This window comes from Pan troglodytes, chromosome 14 (genome assembly GCF_028858775.2).
Source record: "Pan troglodytes isolate AG18354 chromosome 14, NHGRI_mPanTro3-v2.0_pri, whole genome shotgun sequence".
NCBI classification, from domain to species: domain Eukaryota; kingdom Metazoa; phylum Chordata; class Mammalia; order Primates; family Hominidae; genus Pan; species Pan troglodytes.
Window position 1 is genome coordinate 118,514,692 of NC_072412.2, and position 17,912 is coordinate 118,532,603.

At 53.2% G+C, this 17,912-nt stretch overlaps 1 protein-coding gene and 1 long non-coding RNA gene across 4 annotated transcripts in view; one reads left to right on the forward strand and one right to left on the reverse strand.

Annotated features, from left to right (window-relative positions):
• MCF2L (MCF.2 cell line derived transforming sequence like) overlaps positions 1–17,912 on the forward strand; it is a 214,763-nt gene that overhangs the window by 1,164 nt on the left and 195,687 nt on the right. For 2 of the 3 annotated variants that reach the window (XM_054665592.2, XM_024348381.3), the window contains exon 2: positions 6,940–7,112. In XM_054665592.2, the coding sequence (XP_054521567.2) occupies positions 6,944–7,112 (169 nt within the window). In that variant the 5' untranslated portion in view covers positions 6,940–6,943. Of the gene's footprint in view, positions 1–6,111; positions 6,424–6,939; positions 7,113–17,912 lie in introns of those variants that run through there. The other variant, XM_054665593.2, reaches the window with a different exon arrangement.
• On the reverse strand, positions 1,099–16,503 carry LOC129136880 (uncharacterized). Its single transcript, XR_008538920.2, has 3 exons — positions 16,365–16,503; positions 4,595–4,857; positions 1,099–2,281 (listed from the first exon to the last, which is right to left on the reverse strand). It is a non-coding gene; the product is annotated as an uncharacterized LOC129136880 (long non-coding RNA).

Here is a 17,912-nt window from a genome sequence, read left to right on the forward strand (position 1 = left end):
GGAGGAGCCTCTAGCCCTCCGGGGCTCCTAACATGCGAACTGTGGAGCGAGGGGTCCAGGGCTGGTCGTGAGAACGGAGTGCACACCCAGGCATTGCCTGAGTTCTGCAGCCTCCGTGGGTAGCTGGGGGGACAGGACCCCGGGAGCCTGTGGAGCCCTCAGTCCCGGGGGGGCAATGAGGACTCTGGGGCGAGCTGACAGCTAGGTGGGCAGGAGACCGGGGTTTTAAGGCTCCCTCAGGACTCTCCTTCAGCTCTTCCCCATCCTGTGGGGCCGGCTCCGCCCTCCCAGGTCCCAACTTCACCGGGCTGTGCAGGGGCCCAGGAGTCCCTGATTTCACCAGGCTGTGCAGGGTTCCCGGTGTTCCCAATTTCACCAGGCTGTGCAGGGGCCCAGGCGTCCCCGATTTCACCGGGCTGTGCAGGGTTCCCGGTGTCCCCGATTTCACCGGGCTGTGCAGGGGCCCAGGCGTCCCCGATTTCACCGGGCTGTGCAGGGGCCCAGGCGTCCCCGATTTCACCGGGCTGTGCAGGGGTCCCGGTGTCCCCGATTTCACCGGGCTGTGCAGGGGCCCAGGGGTCCCCGATTTCACCGGGCTGTGCAGGGGCCCAGGTGTCCGTGGCTCAAACTTCCACATTGGGTTTCCCCAAGAACCCCCCACATGTCTGTGAAATGAGGGGGGCCCCTCCCCTGGGGGCCTGACAGAATTGCTGTGAAACCTGAGATTGTGGGAAACTGCTGGAATCCGTGAAGGGTCTGCAACATTAGACGGTGGGCTTAGGAACCTGCAGACTTTGGCAGGGACCCCGTGGCACCACCTCCCCCATCACTGTGCTGACTTCAGGGCCTGCAGGCACAGCCAGGTGCAGAGGGGAAGGGGCACAGTCATCATCCTCACCAAGGTGATGGATTCGCTGCAAGATGAAAGGGCTGTGTGCAGCTTCACATCTGTCCTTCTCTGGAATTCAGGTCTCTTCACCGCCCCCCCGAGGCCTCCTCCTGAGGTTTCCCTTTACCTGGTCCCCAAATGGGTGGTCCCAGTCACCTCTGCTGTGGAGATGCACCCTTGCTCACATCAAGGACCCCAGGGAAGACTTTGACTGGAATCTGAACGTTTATTTTGGAAAGGCAGCCTCTTGGTGACTCCAGATCACTTCAGAAGAGAGGCCCCCCTGTCTTTACAGCCATGTAATTTGCATTCGTAATGTGGTGGGAGAAGGCCTGGGCATGGAGGGCATGGAGGAGATGAGTGGTGTAGATAGACTGGCCGAGAACGCCACCGGTTGGCAGCTTTTTGTCACCAGTTGAGATGATTTGGGATCATTTTTGGAGGCTCCTGGAGCAGCCACAGTTAGCACTGTGACCGGAAGGATGGAGTTGTAAGGTTCTGGGTGCAGCTCACCTTTCTGTTCAGCCCACCCCGCTTCACTGTCTGCACTGGCTCCCAAGGACGCTGTGAGACTCTCATGTGGCAGGTGCACGGCTCTGGGCTGCATCTTGGTGACAGCATCCCTCTGGCATCCCAATGCAGGTTCCTGAGTCCCACCACAGAGCTTCCCGCCTCACAGACAGAACAGGGCCCTGCGTCTTCGGCAGGTACTCAGTGGTGTTTCTAGGTTCCAACTTGAGTCATCAGTGGATTCCCTGTGGAGGGTCCTTCAGGGGACAGCAGGGCACTGGTCAGGGGCCATGCAGGCTGAGAGCCCACCCTGAGAGGAGGCCAGGCCGGCAGAGCACAGGGCCCCAGCTCGGAGTGCGGGTGGCAGAGTCTTTAGTGCGTGGCCAGCTGGAAGCAGCAGTGGCGCTTTGAGAATTTCAAGTCTTGTCCAGAGGCCTTGGTGGCCTCTGACTCACAGGCCTGTTCATGGCAAGCCCCGCTTTGGGAAAGCTACATCATGAGGGTCGCTCCTGGCTTCCTAAAGTGAACCTCTCTGAGCTTTCAGCCCACGGTAGGATACGGGACACGGTATGGCCACCGAGAAGCTTTTGGACATCCATGAGGGCCACCATCGTGAACGTGGTGGTCAGGAGCCCAGCATGAACCGGACTCAGTTGAGCATCAGGGCTGCCCCAGCCAGCTCTGCGGGGTTCGCAGGAAGCCCACTCCTCCTCCCCAGCCATGCCTGGGATCTCCTCGGAGCCCTGAAAGGTCGTCCCCATGGGGTTCCACAGCAGGGACAATGATGGCTCAAGCGGCCATTGGAACCAGAGCTGGGAAGCTGTGGGACGTCCCAGATGAAATGTAGGATGTAAGTCCCTGTTGGGGGCCATGCAGCCCCACCTGTTGAGAAAGTGAAGAGCATTACTGACATTTCCATCATGATGTAAGGAAATCAAAGCAAATCTAGTGAGAAAGTGATGCCGTGGAGACCGGAGAGGGTAACCGTGTTTTCTTCACAGTCACCATCTTCACTTTTCATTCATTAGAGAAATGGCAGAAAGAAAGCAGGACTGACTCCTGTGGGGACAGGCCCACTTCTGTGTCCAGGTGGGCAGACTAGAGTGAGGCAGAGACATGGCAGGTGGAGCCGTGGTGAGGGCGGTGCTGACTGGCAGTGGGGACTGGAGTGAGGGCTGCAGTCAGGGGTGTCGGCCTGGCACCCGCTCTGTGCCAAGGCCCAGCTGACCTCTCACCCTGCAGCATCAGAGACAGCCCTGGAGGTGCCATGTGGCCCGTCCAGCCCCAGCCCCGGCCCCCGCCCCGGCCCCAGCCCTGGCCCTGGGTCATGACTTTGCAGCCTTCACTCTTTAGGGAAGGTCTCCCAGCTCCACCTGTCCTAGGGCCGCTGCCCCCACCTCTCCTTCACGTTATTATTAATACTGGCGATTTACAGTGGATGACACGGTGTCGTGAGTGGAAGCCATGCGGCAGCGGCGGGGACCTTCCTATCTTTAGTGCCCAGTGCCTGGGATGAGACACACTGTGTGACTGCCAGCTCACTGCTTCCCCCGCATGTGTGGCCGACGTAAAGTCCACCCAGTCCTCAGCAGCTTCCCCCAGCACGGACAGGTGCTACACGGCCTCTGGGCCTCTCCGCGCTCTACCCGAGCTGGTTGTGGGGCGTGAGGTGGGTGCGTGTTTGTTTTGTTCGCTTGGAACCTGTGTGCGGAGGAGGCTGCCCACGCTGCTGCTGGGTAAAGGCACCATCCCCGTGAACCGAGCTCGGCAGGTGCCGGAACTGAGTCCAGGTCCAGCCTTTCACCACTGGCCACTCGCAGCCTCCCTCAGGCCCATCCTGCCAGACGCGGCAGCAGCAGGGGTAACGCCCACGGCCATGCAGGCCCTGCTCCTCCTGCCCCAGCGCCCTTCCCTCCCCTGTAGTGCTCCCACCCCTGGGACCGTCAGCACTCGCCTCCCCTCCTCCATTTGCTATTCGGCTGCCTGTGTCACTTCACCAGCTATTCAGGCTAGAAGCCCAGACGGCCTCCCTGCCCCCCAAGTCCCTGAGTCCCCAGCTGCCATCATCTCCAGACTCCCCTTGCCCATCACACCTCTGCCTCCTGCTTCTCTCCTCGGGATCCCTCCCCACCGGTCAGTGTCAGCTGCTCTCAGGCCCCAGGTGCCACTCTTGGCCCTGAGCTTCTGCCCCTATCCTGCCTGACTTCTCGCCACCTGCTTCAGGCCCTGCACCCACCACCACCCCATCCCACCACCCCACCCTGTGCCCCCTCCCAGGGAGCACTGGGCAGGGCCCCCTCCCTCCATGCCAGGTCTGCCCCCGCTTGGTGGTGGCTGCTGAACCTGCAGAGAAGCTGGCTCTCCCTGGGATCCGAGCTCCTCGGGGACAGGAGCTTCCCTGACATTTGTGTCCTCGGCACCTGCGTCATAAACGAGGACCGAGCAAACGAGTCACAAAGCCGTGCTGACTTGGTGCTTCCGTGGGGCTGGGCCGAGTTCTAGCCGCCTGTGACCGTGTCTGCATCTGTAGACAGATTTAATTGTGTGTGTGTGTGTGTGTGTGTGTGTGCGCGCGAGGCGCCTCGCTCAGCCCAGGACCACAAAACCCAGGGGGCCTGGCTCTCGGTCCAGCCTTTGGCCTTCGCTGCTGACGGCTTCTCAAGGCTTTGCCCAGGGGAAAGCAGAAGCTCCAAGGGTGGCGGCGCCTGTTGGGTGCCCTGTGGTCAGGCCGGTCTTGGGATTTTGAAGAGAACAGACGTGAACAGCATTGCGTCTGGCTTCATCATCCATCCTCTCGGGGCGGGAAAGTCTGTTTTCTTGCCCTCAGGAAAACCCACTGCTGGAGAAACAGCAGTTTCCAGACTCTCTCTACCCACGTATCTTGGGGTTAACTCTGATGTCCTTCACCACGTGAGAGCTGTTGTCCGAAGCAGCTGGAGGAGTGAGATCCTAGAGGAAGGAGGAACCTCTAAGCAGGGGCCACACCTGCCCCAAGACTCCTGGCCCCAGGTGTCCTCACACAATACCCAGGGGTCCTCAGGACCCCGGAGCTGACTGGCACCTGCTGCGGAAGAGGATGGCCTGGACCTGCTCTGTGGATGGAGGGATTGCTGCATCCCTTTCTCCACCATGTCAGTATGACGGGCCGCGCGTGCCATCTGCAGCCTTCACTGGATAAAAGTGAAGGTCCCTCACCTGGATCTTTTCCACCGTATCTTGAGATCAAGTGGTTAGGAATGCTTGCAGAGTCTTGCCTCATAGTGGAGAGAAACAGCGGAACAGCCCCTTGGGTTGGTTTCAGGATGGGGAGGATGTGGCCCTCATGCCTGGTGTCTGCAGAGCCCAGCTTGGGGACGCGATTGCAGCCAGGGGCATAAACGTGACTGTGCACACCTGGCCTTTCATTTTCCCTTTTGGAGGTTTCAGATCACGATCAGCCAGCTCATGTTTGAAATTCCCTGAGGAGAATTTGGAAGAGAAAAAGGACAAAATAGCATTTTGCTTTTGTTTTTTTAACCAGGGACATTTTTCTTCCTACTTTTTAATCATTGAAATTAGATTTAAGCAACCAGAAAATAAGCCTTTAGACCTGCGCCAGGTTGTCCTCAGGTCTGTGCCCCTCCCGGACCTTTCTGCAGAGATGAAGCAGGTGCCCGGACAAGGTGGTGAGCACAGCTGGGTCCCAGTGCCAGCCACTGAGGGTGGGCATGAGACGCGCAGGCAGCCTCGTGGCAGGCTCTGCAAGTCAGCTGGAGAACACGCCACACGTGAGCAAAAGACATGTATGAAAACCACACAGGAGCCAGGACGTGTAACAAGTTCTGGACAGTAGCAGCAAAGGGATGAGTTGAACACCGAGGGGTGAGTGTTTGTGGGGTGGTCTCGAAGGCCTGTGCCCTGATGAACACCAAGGGGTGAGTGTGTTTGTGGGGTGGGAGTCAAGGCTGTGGAGCTTGTGTGTTGGGGGAAGTGGGGCAGGTGGAGAAGCACAGCCTCTGCTGTGAGGGGCATGGGTGTGGCCCTGGTGTCCCCAGAGTGTTTGGGACCTGGACTGTGCGTTGGCGATGGGTATCACCCTGTCCTGGGCAGGCTTCGTCCTTCAGGGCTCCATGTAGTGGGGCAGTGGTTCTCGGGACGGGCCTGCTCTCCAGGGCTGGGCATTGGTGTTTGCAAAGCTCCCTGGGGACTGACAGCACTGGCCCTGAGAGCACCTGTGGGGTGGTCTGGGCACCTGCAGGTCTGACCTGAGGGATGGGGATGGGGTTTAGCTGAAGACAATGAAAGGGGGAGACATCCCAGCAGGGGCCTCTAAGCGGCTGGAGCAGGGATTTAAGGTTGGAGGGAGGCAGGCGGCCCCTTCCCAGGGGAATACCAGGGCAGGAGGGATTTCCCCAGGGAGCTGAGGCCCAGGCAGCAGCAGAACTGGGCGACAGGATGCAGTGTGAACAGTGGCGTAGAAAGCGACATCCCTGGTGGCGCCACCGATACTGTTTATTTTTTATTTTATTTTTTTTGAGACGGAGTTTCACTGTTGTGCCCAGGCTGGAGTGCGGTGGTGCAATCTCAGCTCACTGCAACCTCCGCCTCCTGAGTTCAAGTGATTCTCGTCCCTCAGCCTCGTGAGTAGCTGGGATTACAGGCGCCGGCCACCACGCCCGGCTAATTTTTGTATTTTTAGTAGAGACGGGGTTTCGCCATGTTGGCCAGGCTGATCTTGAAATCCTGACCTCAGGTGATTTGCCGGCGTCGGCCTCCCAAAGTGCTGGGATTACAGGCGTGAGCCACATTATGGTTTATTTAAGTAAACTGTTGCTGTCTTTATTCCTAGGGAAGGGGTCCTGCGGGCGGGACGCCAACAGTGGGAAGTAGCAGTGAGCCATAAATGTGCTGAAAGACAGCACGGAAAGGCACCACAGGTCACCGCCTGGGAGGGAAGGGCTGCCGGCGAATGACTCTGAGGCTTCGGTTGGAAATGCAGCTACTAGTTTTCTCTTTACATTTAAGATTCTTCCCAAAAACTTCGTGTAAGTTTCTTTGCCAAACTTTCAGTGAGGAATTATGCTTTAAAGTTTCTGGAACTCGGAGGACATTCTCTGCTTAGGGGATTTAGAAATGTTTTTAGGTAATCTGAATAAGCAATCAGCACTGATTTTGAAAGTTTGCCAGTTCGGCGAATTAGATACTGAAACCTGGAGAACTAGGGACGTCTGTGTCTTTGAAACAGGAGTCTAAATGTCGAGGGGAAAACCTCGGTTGTTGTTTTTTTTCTTTTCTTCAGCAGCAGAAGTCGATAATATGTTTTGCTCCTGCGACCCTTTATTCTGTGTCAGAGTTATAGAAGAAGGTTCCTTGTTTAAGTGAACCCTGATACACTAGAAATTGACTGGAGAAGAATGAATTTAGTTTCAAACATACTATCTTCATTGCAGAATAAATACCACGAAGGTTGTAACTAGTTATTTCGGTTTTGTTCAGAGCAACAGTTCTTAAGTCTTTCTGCAGCATGACCTCATCGTGCTTTTAAAATCTTTTTTCTGCAGCCTCATGTTTGACTGTTGGAGATTTATCCTGTGCAAGAGATCTGGAAGCAACAGTTATTCTTCCCCACAACGGCCCAATGAGGCCAAAAAGGAGGAAACGGATCACCAAATTGATGTGTCTGACGTCATCAGGCTTGTTCAAGACACACCGGAGGCGACGGCCATGGCCACAGGTAGGCGCCTGGTGCTGCGGCCTCATTTGATTTTGCGGGTCTCACTGCTGATCAGACCTGTGCTGTTCTTTGCTATTCCGGTCCTTTTAGAGATTGACAAGGTTTAGATCCTGGGAATGCATGACCCCCCAGGTAGCAGGCTGTGGGAGGGGCTTCGAATGGGTTCACGTGGCTTTTACCTGCCCAGGTCCAAGTTGGGACAACTTGTCTCAAGATGTGTGGTCATTTGTTTGACTTGGCATTGGTTATCTAAGTGAGTATTTTAAAATGAGTTTGGCTCCGGTTAGAGATCATGAGAAATGTTTCTTTGGGTTCCAAATAAAGCACAGTATACCTGAAGGGAACAATTTGTAGGCTTTGCTTCATTCTTTAGAAACAAAAGAGCTATTGTCTGAATTTGTATGTTTTCATATTAACATGGCAAAGCCTCAGCTGGTCTCCAGACCAGTGCCCCTGCCTGGGCGTCTGGAATTGGCTGTACCCCGAGGTGAGAGCTGGGTAGGCCTGGGGTGTGAGTGGCCTCTCCAAGCTCAGCCTGACCTCCTGATCCAGGCCAGACAATGCTTCTCTCTCCAGCCCCTGCCTGTCTGAATGTTCTGCATGTATTTTCTAACCTGAGCAAGGGGCTGAGTTCTCTGTTCCTAGTTTTGCCTGCATTTAATTATTTGTTGCCATTTCTTCCCAAATTGATTCCAAAATTTGTCACTAGACAAAGCCAGTGTGGGCACTCACCACTGAGGGCAGGCATGGATTTGATGGCCGGGTGCTGGCCTGGCATTGCAAAATCCATCCTCTGGCTGGACAGGACGTGCAGGCTTCCAGCACCAATGGGGTGGCCACTGAGCTGAGAAGGGATTTTGATAATTCTGCTGCCTGCTCTAAATCTGGTGCTTTTCTGGGCCTTGTGCTGAGCTGGCATTTGTGCTGATTAGTGGAGTCTTGGGAGTTGCTGGGTCAAGGCATCATTCTGAGACTTTCGCGTTCAGAGTCCATCCTGTCCCCATCCCACGGCTGCTGCCCTGAGGGCTGGTGCCTGGGGATTCCCTCCTGTTTCGTGTCTTCAGGTGAGAACTGCCCTGGCCCTGTCTTCAGAGCTCAGCTCTGTGTGTCTGCTGCTGTAGAAAGAGATTCCACCTGGTGACTGCCGCTTGTCTGTGGTTCCCTGGCCCAGTGGTTCTGGGCCACAACTTGTGTAGACTCTTGCACTTGGAAACGCAGGCTGTTGGTTTAGAGCTGGCTGGCTGGGGGGCTGCGTTTCGGTATAGTCACCCCAGTCAGGGTATGTGCTTAGTTTTGCGGGATTAAGAATTTGATTTCCATCACTTCCCTTGTCAGTGACTGTCACGAATGAGAGGTGAAGACTGAGCCTCTTGGGACCTCTCCCGGACTGAGAACCAGGTGCTCTCATTATTCCCTGGCACACCGCCTGCTTCTCTGGGATGTACACACCTGAGAAACCCTGTGAGCGAGGAGACAGCTACTTCCTACAAGAGTGAAGCGGGGCTGTCAGGACAGTGCTGCACACAGCTTAGCTGTTGTGCAGGGGGCTTCAGAAGAGGGCGGGAGTGAGGGGCTACTTGGCGCGTGCCGACAGCTGGCTGCCCTGACCTCTGTCTGCAACTGGAAGGTTGCTGAGTCTTCCCGCGCTCAGCTTGGCTGTGAATTAACTGCCCATGGCCGCTCAGAACCTCGGACTGGTGCCTTTCCCTGAGCGCCCAACTCTCGCGTGGACCAGCTCTGGGGACTGAGGGAGCTGGCTGCGGTTAGGGTTAGGGTTAGAGGTTAGGGTTAGGGTTAGGGGTTGGGACTGGGGTAGGGGTAGGTGTTAGTAGGGGTAGGGGTAGCGTTTGGGGTAAGGCAGATTTAGGACTAGGGTTAGGGAACCCTCACAGCTGAACCAAGTGCTCCTATTATTTCTCAACGTACCGAGCTCTCCCAGGCTCAGGAGCGTGTCGGGGTCCACCGTGCACCAGCCGTGGAGCAGAGCCTGGGCCCACGCTCTGGCTTTTTTCCTGCCCCTGCCGTCCCCACAAGCTTGGGCGGGTTGAGAAGCCTCTGAAGTGTGGGCAGCAGTAGTAGCATCCAGGCAGCTGCTGTGAGGAGCCCGGACGTGTGGCTGGTCAGAGCACCCACTCAGCAAGCTGTGGCTCTTAATAATGTCACATCTGACTGCTTCCTCCCCTAACTCGCAAAACCTCTCTGATCCCTGAGTCCTGGAGGCCCAGGGCTGGCTTTACCAAGAAAACCCCTTAGGCAGCTTCCCTCCAACCCTGGACTCCAGGGAATTGGAAGATAATCTGCTTAGAGTTCTGAGCGGTGAAGCCCTTCTGGCTGTCCTCGCCTCATCTGCTCTGTGGAAGGAGAAGTGCACGGCGTGGACTGCGGCCTGCAGGAGAACCGCACTCGGCTCTCAGGCCCTGCCTGCACCACACCTGCTCCGTCTCCAGGTGACCTGGGGCCTTGGCAATGTCCTAGCCCAGCTGGCTGGAGACAGTTGGTGGTGATGAAACCTGTTTGTATCAGAACAATTTTGAAATCAGTAATAGTTTTTTTTGTCATAAAATAGACACCCATGAAATTTACCATTTTAACTACTGTTAAGTGTAGAGTTCCCTGGTATGAAATATACTCACACTGTTGTACAACCACCACCAGTGTCCATCTTCAGAACTTTCTCATCTCTCTGAAACTCTTTCCCCATTAAACACACACTCCCATTCCCCCTGTTGGAAATAAGAACTCAGAGTTGCAAAGAAAATGAGCACTTAAATAAAGGATTTCTCAACAAGGCAAATTTACTTCTGCAGAAGGGTGCTGCTCACTCTTCTGGTCACTGCAAGAGCACACCGAACAAAGGAGGAGAGGGGTTTTTATCCCTAACGCAGTCAGTCCCTGCTACTGTGTTCAGTCCCCATTGGCTGGAGTCAGACTACACAATCTCAGCTGATCCTGATTGGCTACTTCAAATGGAACAGGGGTGGGGGCTACAGTGGTGGGAAGAGCAGTTTCAGAACTAAAGGCACCAAATAAGGAATAGATGTGGGTTGTTACAGATTGGGAATGGATGTGGGTTAGAGATTGGGAATGAATGTGAGTTACAGATTGGGAACGGCAGGAAGTTTGTTTACAGTAACTAGGGGCAAGGAGGCAAGGAAGTTAGGCTTTGAGCATAACGGACAAAGATGAGGGATTTGAACAAGTGGAACCTTTGAAGAGGAACTCACTGTATCCAACACCCCTGCCCCCAGCTCGACACCCACCATCCTACTTTCTTTCTCTATGAAATGGACAACTCTAGGGAGCTCATGTAACTGCAGGTTATTACACTGGGCATAACGTTCTGAGGTTCATCTGTGTTGTACCGTGTGACACAATTTCCTTCCTTTTTAAGGCTGAGTAATATTCCATAGTGTGGATGGACCACATTTGTTTCTTCACACATTCATCCACGGACGTTTGGGTCACAGCCGCCTCTGCTATTGTGAATAACACTCCTATGAACACAGTGTGCAAATACCTGTGCAGGCCCCTGCTTTCAGGCCTTGGGGTTGCCTCCCCAGAAGTGGAATTGCCGCATCATGCAACTATTTATTTTGAAACCATGATAGAAGGTGATTCCCCCTGGTTCTACCTTTATTTTCCTGCTGGGCGATGAACAGTGTCCCGTCCAACTTCCCTGTTCTCAGTCAACAGACACTGGTCTTTGAGAAGGTCACAGGAGGCCTGGGTCCTGCTGGGTAAACATTGATGAGCTTATTTTCCAGCTCGCTCGGTGCAGTCTGAAGCTGCTCTGTTTGCTCTTGGTTTCCTTCAGGCTTCTTCATTTCAGCTATCGTGACAGTGTTCCACCACATTGTTTCAGTGACTCTGCGATTAACTGTTTCACAGTCAGCTATGGAAGGGCCTCTAATCCGAGGGGACACACTGCAGACAGGCCTCCTCAGGGCTCCTGCCTGAGCCTGCAGCGTTTTGTAAGCTGACTCACTCCACTAAAGGTCAGCTCTCACAGCTGTGCTGCAGGATTTGCAGGTGAATGGGGAAGGCGTGGCCAGCATCAGCTCCCTGTGGCTTCTGGAGCTCACCCTCTGCAGGGCCTGTCTCACTGAGAACAGCAGGTGCCCACAGGAACATGCACACACGCATATGTACACACACGCACACACAGTGCAGTTCCATGGGGTGCGTGTGGAGCTTGTCTGGCTCTCCTCTCCCTGGCAGTGCTTTCCTATCAAAACACCAGCGCCCGCTCCGCCGTGAGTGCGTGGTCTTGCTCTTCAGTGGTGCGTAATGCGTTCTGGCTCTGGTGGGCCAGGTGAGAGCAGAGGCCTGGGAACATGTTGTTCAGCCTCTTTGGAAGGACCGCTATCATCTTAGAATTGAGCGTGAGAGAGCAAGAGGTTCGCCCACAACTTCCTTGCGCAGCAGAGGTGAGGTGCCCCCGGCACAGGCGAGCACCTCTAGCTCTAGGGTGGCTCGCGGGGCCTCCTGTTAGAAACTCCATCTATCCCCGTTGGTCAGTGGTGTCTTTAAAGATGCCAGTGATTTTCATCCCAGCAAACCTTTGAGCATCACACTGTTCAGGTGCTGGGCAAAGCTTTGAGGATAAAAGAACAAGTGGAAGACAATCCCTGACTTGGGCTTAGGGTGAAGAAGAGCAGCGAAGAAACAGACACATTTGCCGCCTTGGGTGGAGTCGCGACATTGCTGTTTCTATGTCAGAAGCCTTGGAGCATGGATGATTCCGTGGCTGGACCTAATACTTCCACGCTTTATGGTAGGAGATTACACAGGATTCTGAGGGGGGACCTTGTCTCCACCTGGGGGCACGCGGGAGGGTTGGGAAGCACTTCGGGAAGGACCTAGACTTGCCCCAGCCTTGAGAAGTGATGGGGCTGCAGCATTCAGATATGAGTCTCACAGAGGGGTTTGCAGAAACAATTAGCTGGAGCTGAAAATGTACTTTGGGGAAGGGGAAAATGACCACAAGAAACAGATACTTGGAAGGAAATTGGCTTTTTGGCTATCCACAGTGTTTCTGGCATGGGTCATAGTCGCGGCTTGGTGGAGAATCCTCGGTGTTTCCAGCATGGGTCAGTCGCGGCTTGGTGGAGAATGGCTGAATCCTGGCAACTGTGGCCTTTGCAGGGGCTGTAGTTGTGCATTCGTGAATCTGACGGGGGAAGATGTGTTTCTTCACATCTTCAGGCTCCTTCTGTGGTTGGGTGCTAGCTGTTGTATGCTGATGGACTGGTTTCTCTTGGCCCACAGAAAATGTTCTTTAATAATTTGGTAGACTCTGGACTTGAAACTTCCTGGTTCTTCATGCAGTTCTCAAAGCTCATGATTTTCTTGGGAGATTCATTGCTTTCTCCTTGCATGCCATTTAGTGTTGCAGAAAACAGCTCTGAGAAAAGGCGATCTCAGCAGCACGCCGTGTTAAAGAACAGCGCATGTTGGGAGAATGAGCACCCACTGCTCCCTCCACTCATCTTTTCTTTATAGTTCTGAGTCTCGAGTGAGACGGCCTCTGAAGATGAACATGTTGTTTGTGGAAATGGTACTTGTAGTGTGGCTGTCAATGATTAACTTCTTGTTTTCAACCTTTCCTGATTCCTCAGCATCTTTCTACTTGGACTTTGTGTATTACTCAGGAAGCTGGCAGGAATTCCTAATTTTTTTAAGACATATGTTCAGTGCATATGAACCTCCAGACATTTGGGAACGAATTATGTTACTGGTGAATGTTGGAAGCATGGCTGGTATCTGCTCGTGTCCGATGCCAAGGGTGTGGGCAGCTTCCCAAGGCCAGATGAGATGCTGGCATGGGGGCACAGGTGCTCTGACTTACCAGGGCTCCCGTGTTAGGGGGATGGGGTGGACCACCGCGCCAGCTTGCACAGGGGTCCTCTGGTCTCCCGAGCGCCCTCTGATTCAAGGGTGCCTAAATGGACTGTTCTGAATGGAATTGGCTGCAGTATTTTTCATCTTTTAATTAAAATGGATGTGGCGTATTACCTGAAACCAGGAGTAACTGTTCTGAGCTGCTGGAGAGACTCCTCAGGTGAACGGAAGGTGTCTGAAGACAGCAGGCAGCTTCTCTCCCAAGAGCCCCTTCTCAGAGCCAGAGCCGCTTTTGCACGCCCCAGAGCACACATGATTCTGTGGGTGTTTTATCAGAAAGTTAGGGGTTTCTGCCTGAGTGCTCTACAATATGTGCTCTATGATTAAAGTCAGATTTCTCCTCTGAAGAAACTGTGTTTGACATGACAGAATCAAAGGCAAGCATCACTAGTCACCAGCGCGTCAGACACAAACACCAGGCTCATGTTTTTTGTTTTGTTTTGGTTTGTTTTTTTTGTGTTTTTTTTTTTTGAGACAGAGTCTCGCTCTGTTGCCCAGGGTGGAGCGCAGTGGCATGATCTTGCATCCTCTGCCTCCTGGGTTCACGCCATTCTCCTGCCTCAGCCTCCCAAGTAGCTGGGACTATAGGTGCACACCACCACAACTGGCTAATTTTTGTATTTTTAGTAGAGATGGGGTTTCACCATGTTAGCCAGGATTGTCTCGACCTCCCGACCTCGTGATCTGCCTGCCTCAGCCTCCCAAAGCACTGGTATTACAGGTGTTAGCCACCACGCCCTGCCCATGCTTATGTTTATCCACGCTGCTCTCGGCTTTGCCGAGGGGATGATCTGGGTAGGGGGATTCACTTGGTTTGAACTGTTCCCACTGCAAAGAAATTCTCTCCCTCCTGCTTGCCTTGTCCGCTTCTGGGTTAAGTCCAGGACTGGCAAAAACACTGCCTGTTCCCGAGGGAGCCCCTCTAACCAACCTCTCCCCAGATGTCTAATCCCTTGCTTGTGATTCCAGCAGAGGTCTTGGCATCTCGTCCACAGTGAGCTGGTGTCCTGCCAGTCTCGGGAGGCACTCGGCAGTGTGAGTACATCCTTCACCTCTGTGTCTACAGACCCGGCCTCCCCGCCCAGCATGGGTTGAAGCCAGGCTAAGGCGTTGATCCCAAGGGGCTGTCTGCAGGGGTTTGGGGCAGGCCTGAGCATTCACCCCAGCGTCCTGTGCAAACGTCTTCGTCAGGAGCGCACTTGGGAATTCCTACACTAGCGCAGAGGGTGCGCAGCCAGCGGGTCTGTCAACTTGGATGCAGGTAGTGCTCAGTGGCATTCGGAGGAGAGTCTAATAACCAAGAGGATGAATCTCTTTGAAGGATCTGATGGAAACAAGAAATGAAGAGGGTTGTTTTGTTTTGTTTTGTTTTATGAGACAGAGTCTTGCTCTGTTTTTTGTATGTTTGTTTGTTTGTTTTATGAGACAGAGTCCTGCTCTGTTGCCCAGGCTGGATGGAGTGCAGTGGTGCAATCTCAGCTCCTTGCGGCCTCCGCCTCCCGGGTTCCAGCTATTCTCCTGCCTCAGCCTCCCAAGTAGCTGGGATTACAGGCATGCACTTTGACATCCCAGCTAATTTTTGTATTTTTAGTAGAGACGGGGTTTCACCATGTTGTCCAGGCTGGTCTCAAGCTCTTGACCTCAAGTGATCCGCCCGCCTTGGCCTCCCAAATTGCTGGGATTACAGGCATAAGCCACTGTGCCTGGCCAGGAAATGAAGAGATTTTACTACCTGAACCTTAAAACTGTTCCTGAGAAATCACCAAGAAGACTGACCAGCAAATGAAAACCTGGAAAAAAATGGCAACAAAGGATAGATATTTATCTATGCATCTGTCTTACATAGCAGAGTGAAAAGGAGGCACACGTTCATAGAAAGTGAATATAAAGCTTGCACAGAAATAGGCTGACCTGTTCAGTTTAAAGAAATGTAATGCTGACCACAAGGTCTCTTTCTCTTTCCATTTTTATGGCCAAAAATTCCAAGCCTGCTGGTAGGAATGCCAGTCCTTATCAATATACTGGAAAACAACTGATGTCAGTAAAAGTCTTCAAATATTTTTAGTTTTCGTCAGCAATGTTCACTTCTAAGAATTTAAACGAAGAAAATGATAAAAATATTGTCACAAACATTCATGAACAAAGGTGATCATCACAGCCGTTATTTATAATTATGAACACTTGCAGGAAAGCAAAATTACAGCAGTAAGGGTTTGGAAATGATTTAGTTGTTGAGATCATAATTCTCCCTGGCACATCTTACACTATAGTAAGTGAAATTGCCAGTTATAAAAACGATACACGGTCTTCAATTTTGTAAACAACAAATATGTGCAGTTTTGTAAAAGACTTAAGATATGCACCTAAATATAAATGTTTTTAATCATACATGTGCCATTTGTTGTTCTTTTTGTTTTTCTGCATAAGGAAACCTTCTTATCTATGTCAGAATAAATGTTTCTTAGAAAAGGAAATTAGACTGAAAACAGGCACGAGGGGGGCTCGGGCTTCCTGCCCCCCGGTCCCCTGGTTTGCTGCTGACGCTAGTGGAGAGCTCTTCTCGCCTTCACCTTCCTGGTGGCTGTCTCGCCGGGACTGTGCCGCTGGTGACCTGGGGGATGTTAATTACCTAACACTTTTCAAGGGGAAAATATTTCGTGGGAGAATTCGTCTGAAATTCTGCTGGAGGCACCTTGGAGAAACAGCTGCGTGTAAATAAAGCCGCAGCCAAAACGCAGGCCAGGGGGCCCAGCACTTTCCCAGAATTTGAGGGGTGGGGGCGGGGCGGGGGTGGGGCTGACTCTCTCGCCCCTGCCCGGGGACCTGGCCGCTCCCCGGCGTCAGCTGGTGCATGCATGGTGATGGAGCTGGTGTTGAACCCCCGCGGGTCTTCGGGAGCTTGTCCTGGCGGTGGGTGGCGAATGCCAAGGCCCCCTCAGGAGCCTAAGCCCAGCTTTATTTTCCATACCATGTCAGTGACTCCAGAAGACCCAGAAGCTGGGTCTGGTCAGAGGTGATGGCCAGAGGGAGCCCGTTTGCAATGTCCCACGGCCAGGATGGGTCTGGCTGGCGGACCCCTGTGTCTACACATGTAGCCTTGGGTCCCGGGGTCTGTCTGCAGCTCCGCCCGGGACCATCCATGCAGGGTGTAGACCCAGACACTCTCCTGCCTGGGAGAGCGGCCCCGCCGCTCGTCCTGTGCGCACACCAGGTTCTTCTCTCCCAGCGTGGCCGCCATGTTGGCCGTGATCCCCGGATCCTGCCTGCCGCAGGCTCCTCTGGGAATGGCCCGCCCACCATGCTCCTCTGAAACCCTCCCTCACTTCCAGAGACCGGGGCCCCGGGCCTCACCCAAGCCCCTGCTGTGGTCACCCGGGCTGCAGGCGTCCTCTCAGGTGTCTCAGCCGTGGGCCCGGCACCCCCTTCTGTGTTCACCTCCTTCCCCGAGGCCGAGGGCGCGGCGGGCCTGCGCCAGCCTTTCCTCACAGAATACCCAGGACCTCACGCGGATGCGCTGAGCAACGATTTCTTCCGTCTTCCTCTCTTCCGACTTCTTTCCTTCTAGAAACAAATGTGATCTTTGGTTACTGGGTTTTCCCTAAACATTACTGAGCTGTGTCATCAGAACTTAGACTTCAGGTACCTCAAGGAAAAGAGGTTCTGTTTAGCAGCAGAGAAGAAAAAGGCTACATGCAGGCTAGGTGGCCAATCCGCCAAGAATAGGAATGAGATGAACTTTGAATTCTTTTTAAAAAGAAAAAACAATGTCTTCATTGAGTAAGTTCTACCCCACCCTCACCAAGAGTCACGTGGCTGGGGAGGTGGCCGTGCATGTGGCCCAAGTCCCTTGTTCTGTGAAGTTTCCCATCCCCGGGCCCAGCAGTCACATCCTCAGAGTGTCAGTTAACATGTGTCTCTGTCCCCTGTGTTTAGTTTATTCAGAACCTGAACCAGCTCCAGGAGGGCACCTTTCTCTTCAGGCAATTTCAGAGTGGTGCTCTCCATCTCAGGAGTGGGTAATGTCTGGGTGTGAGTGTCCGGGGACATTGGCAGCCAGGGGTCATTGTTGCTTAAATCTATTAATTTATTCTTTTTTTTTTTTTTGAGATAGAGCCTCACTCTGTCACCCAGGCTGGAGTGCAGTGGTGCAATCTGGGCTCACTTGCAACCACTGCCTTCTGGGTTCAAGCAATTCTCCTGCCTCAGCCTCCCAAGTAGCTGGGATTACAAGTGCACGCCACCACACCCAGCTAATTCTTGTATTTTTAGTAGAGACGGGGTTTCACCATGTTGGCCAGGCTGGTCTCGAACTCCTGACCTCAGGTGATTCACCCGCCTTGGCCTCCCAAAGTGCTGAGATTACAGGTGTGAGTCCACCATGCCTGGCCAATTTATTCTTAAGAGCTGCAAATGTCCTCATTGTGTCATTTCTTTTTGATTTATTTGCTGGAAGTCACCTAATAAATATCCCCATATATATTTTATATCCTTCTTTTCTTATATAAATGGCTTGTGTCTTTGTGTGCCTGTGTGTGTGTCACATGTCTGTGTGTGTGTCTGTGGTGTATCTCTGTGTGTGTATGTATGGGGTGTGTTTGTGTGTGATTGTGTGTGTGTCTGTGGTGTATCTCTGTGTCTGTATGTATGGGGTGTGCCTGTGTGTGATTGTGTGTGTGTCTGTATGTATGGGGTGTGTCTGTATGATTGTGTGTGTGTCTGTGGTGTATCTCTGTGTCTGTATATATGGGGTGTGTCTGTGTGATTGTGTGTGTGTCTGTGGTGTATCTCTGTGTATATGGGGTGTGTCTGTGTGATTGTGTGTGTCTGTGGTGTATTTCTGTGTCTATGTATGGGGTGTGTCTGTGTGATTGTGTGTCTGTGGTGTATCTCTGTGTATAT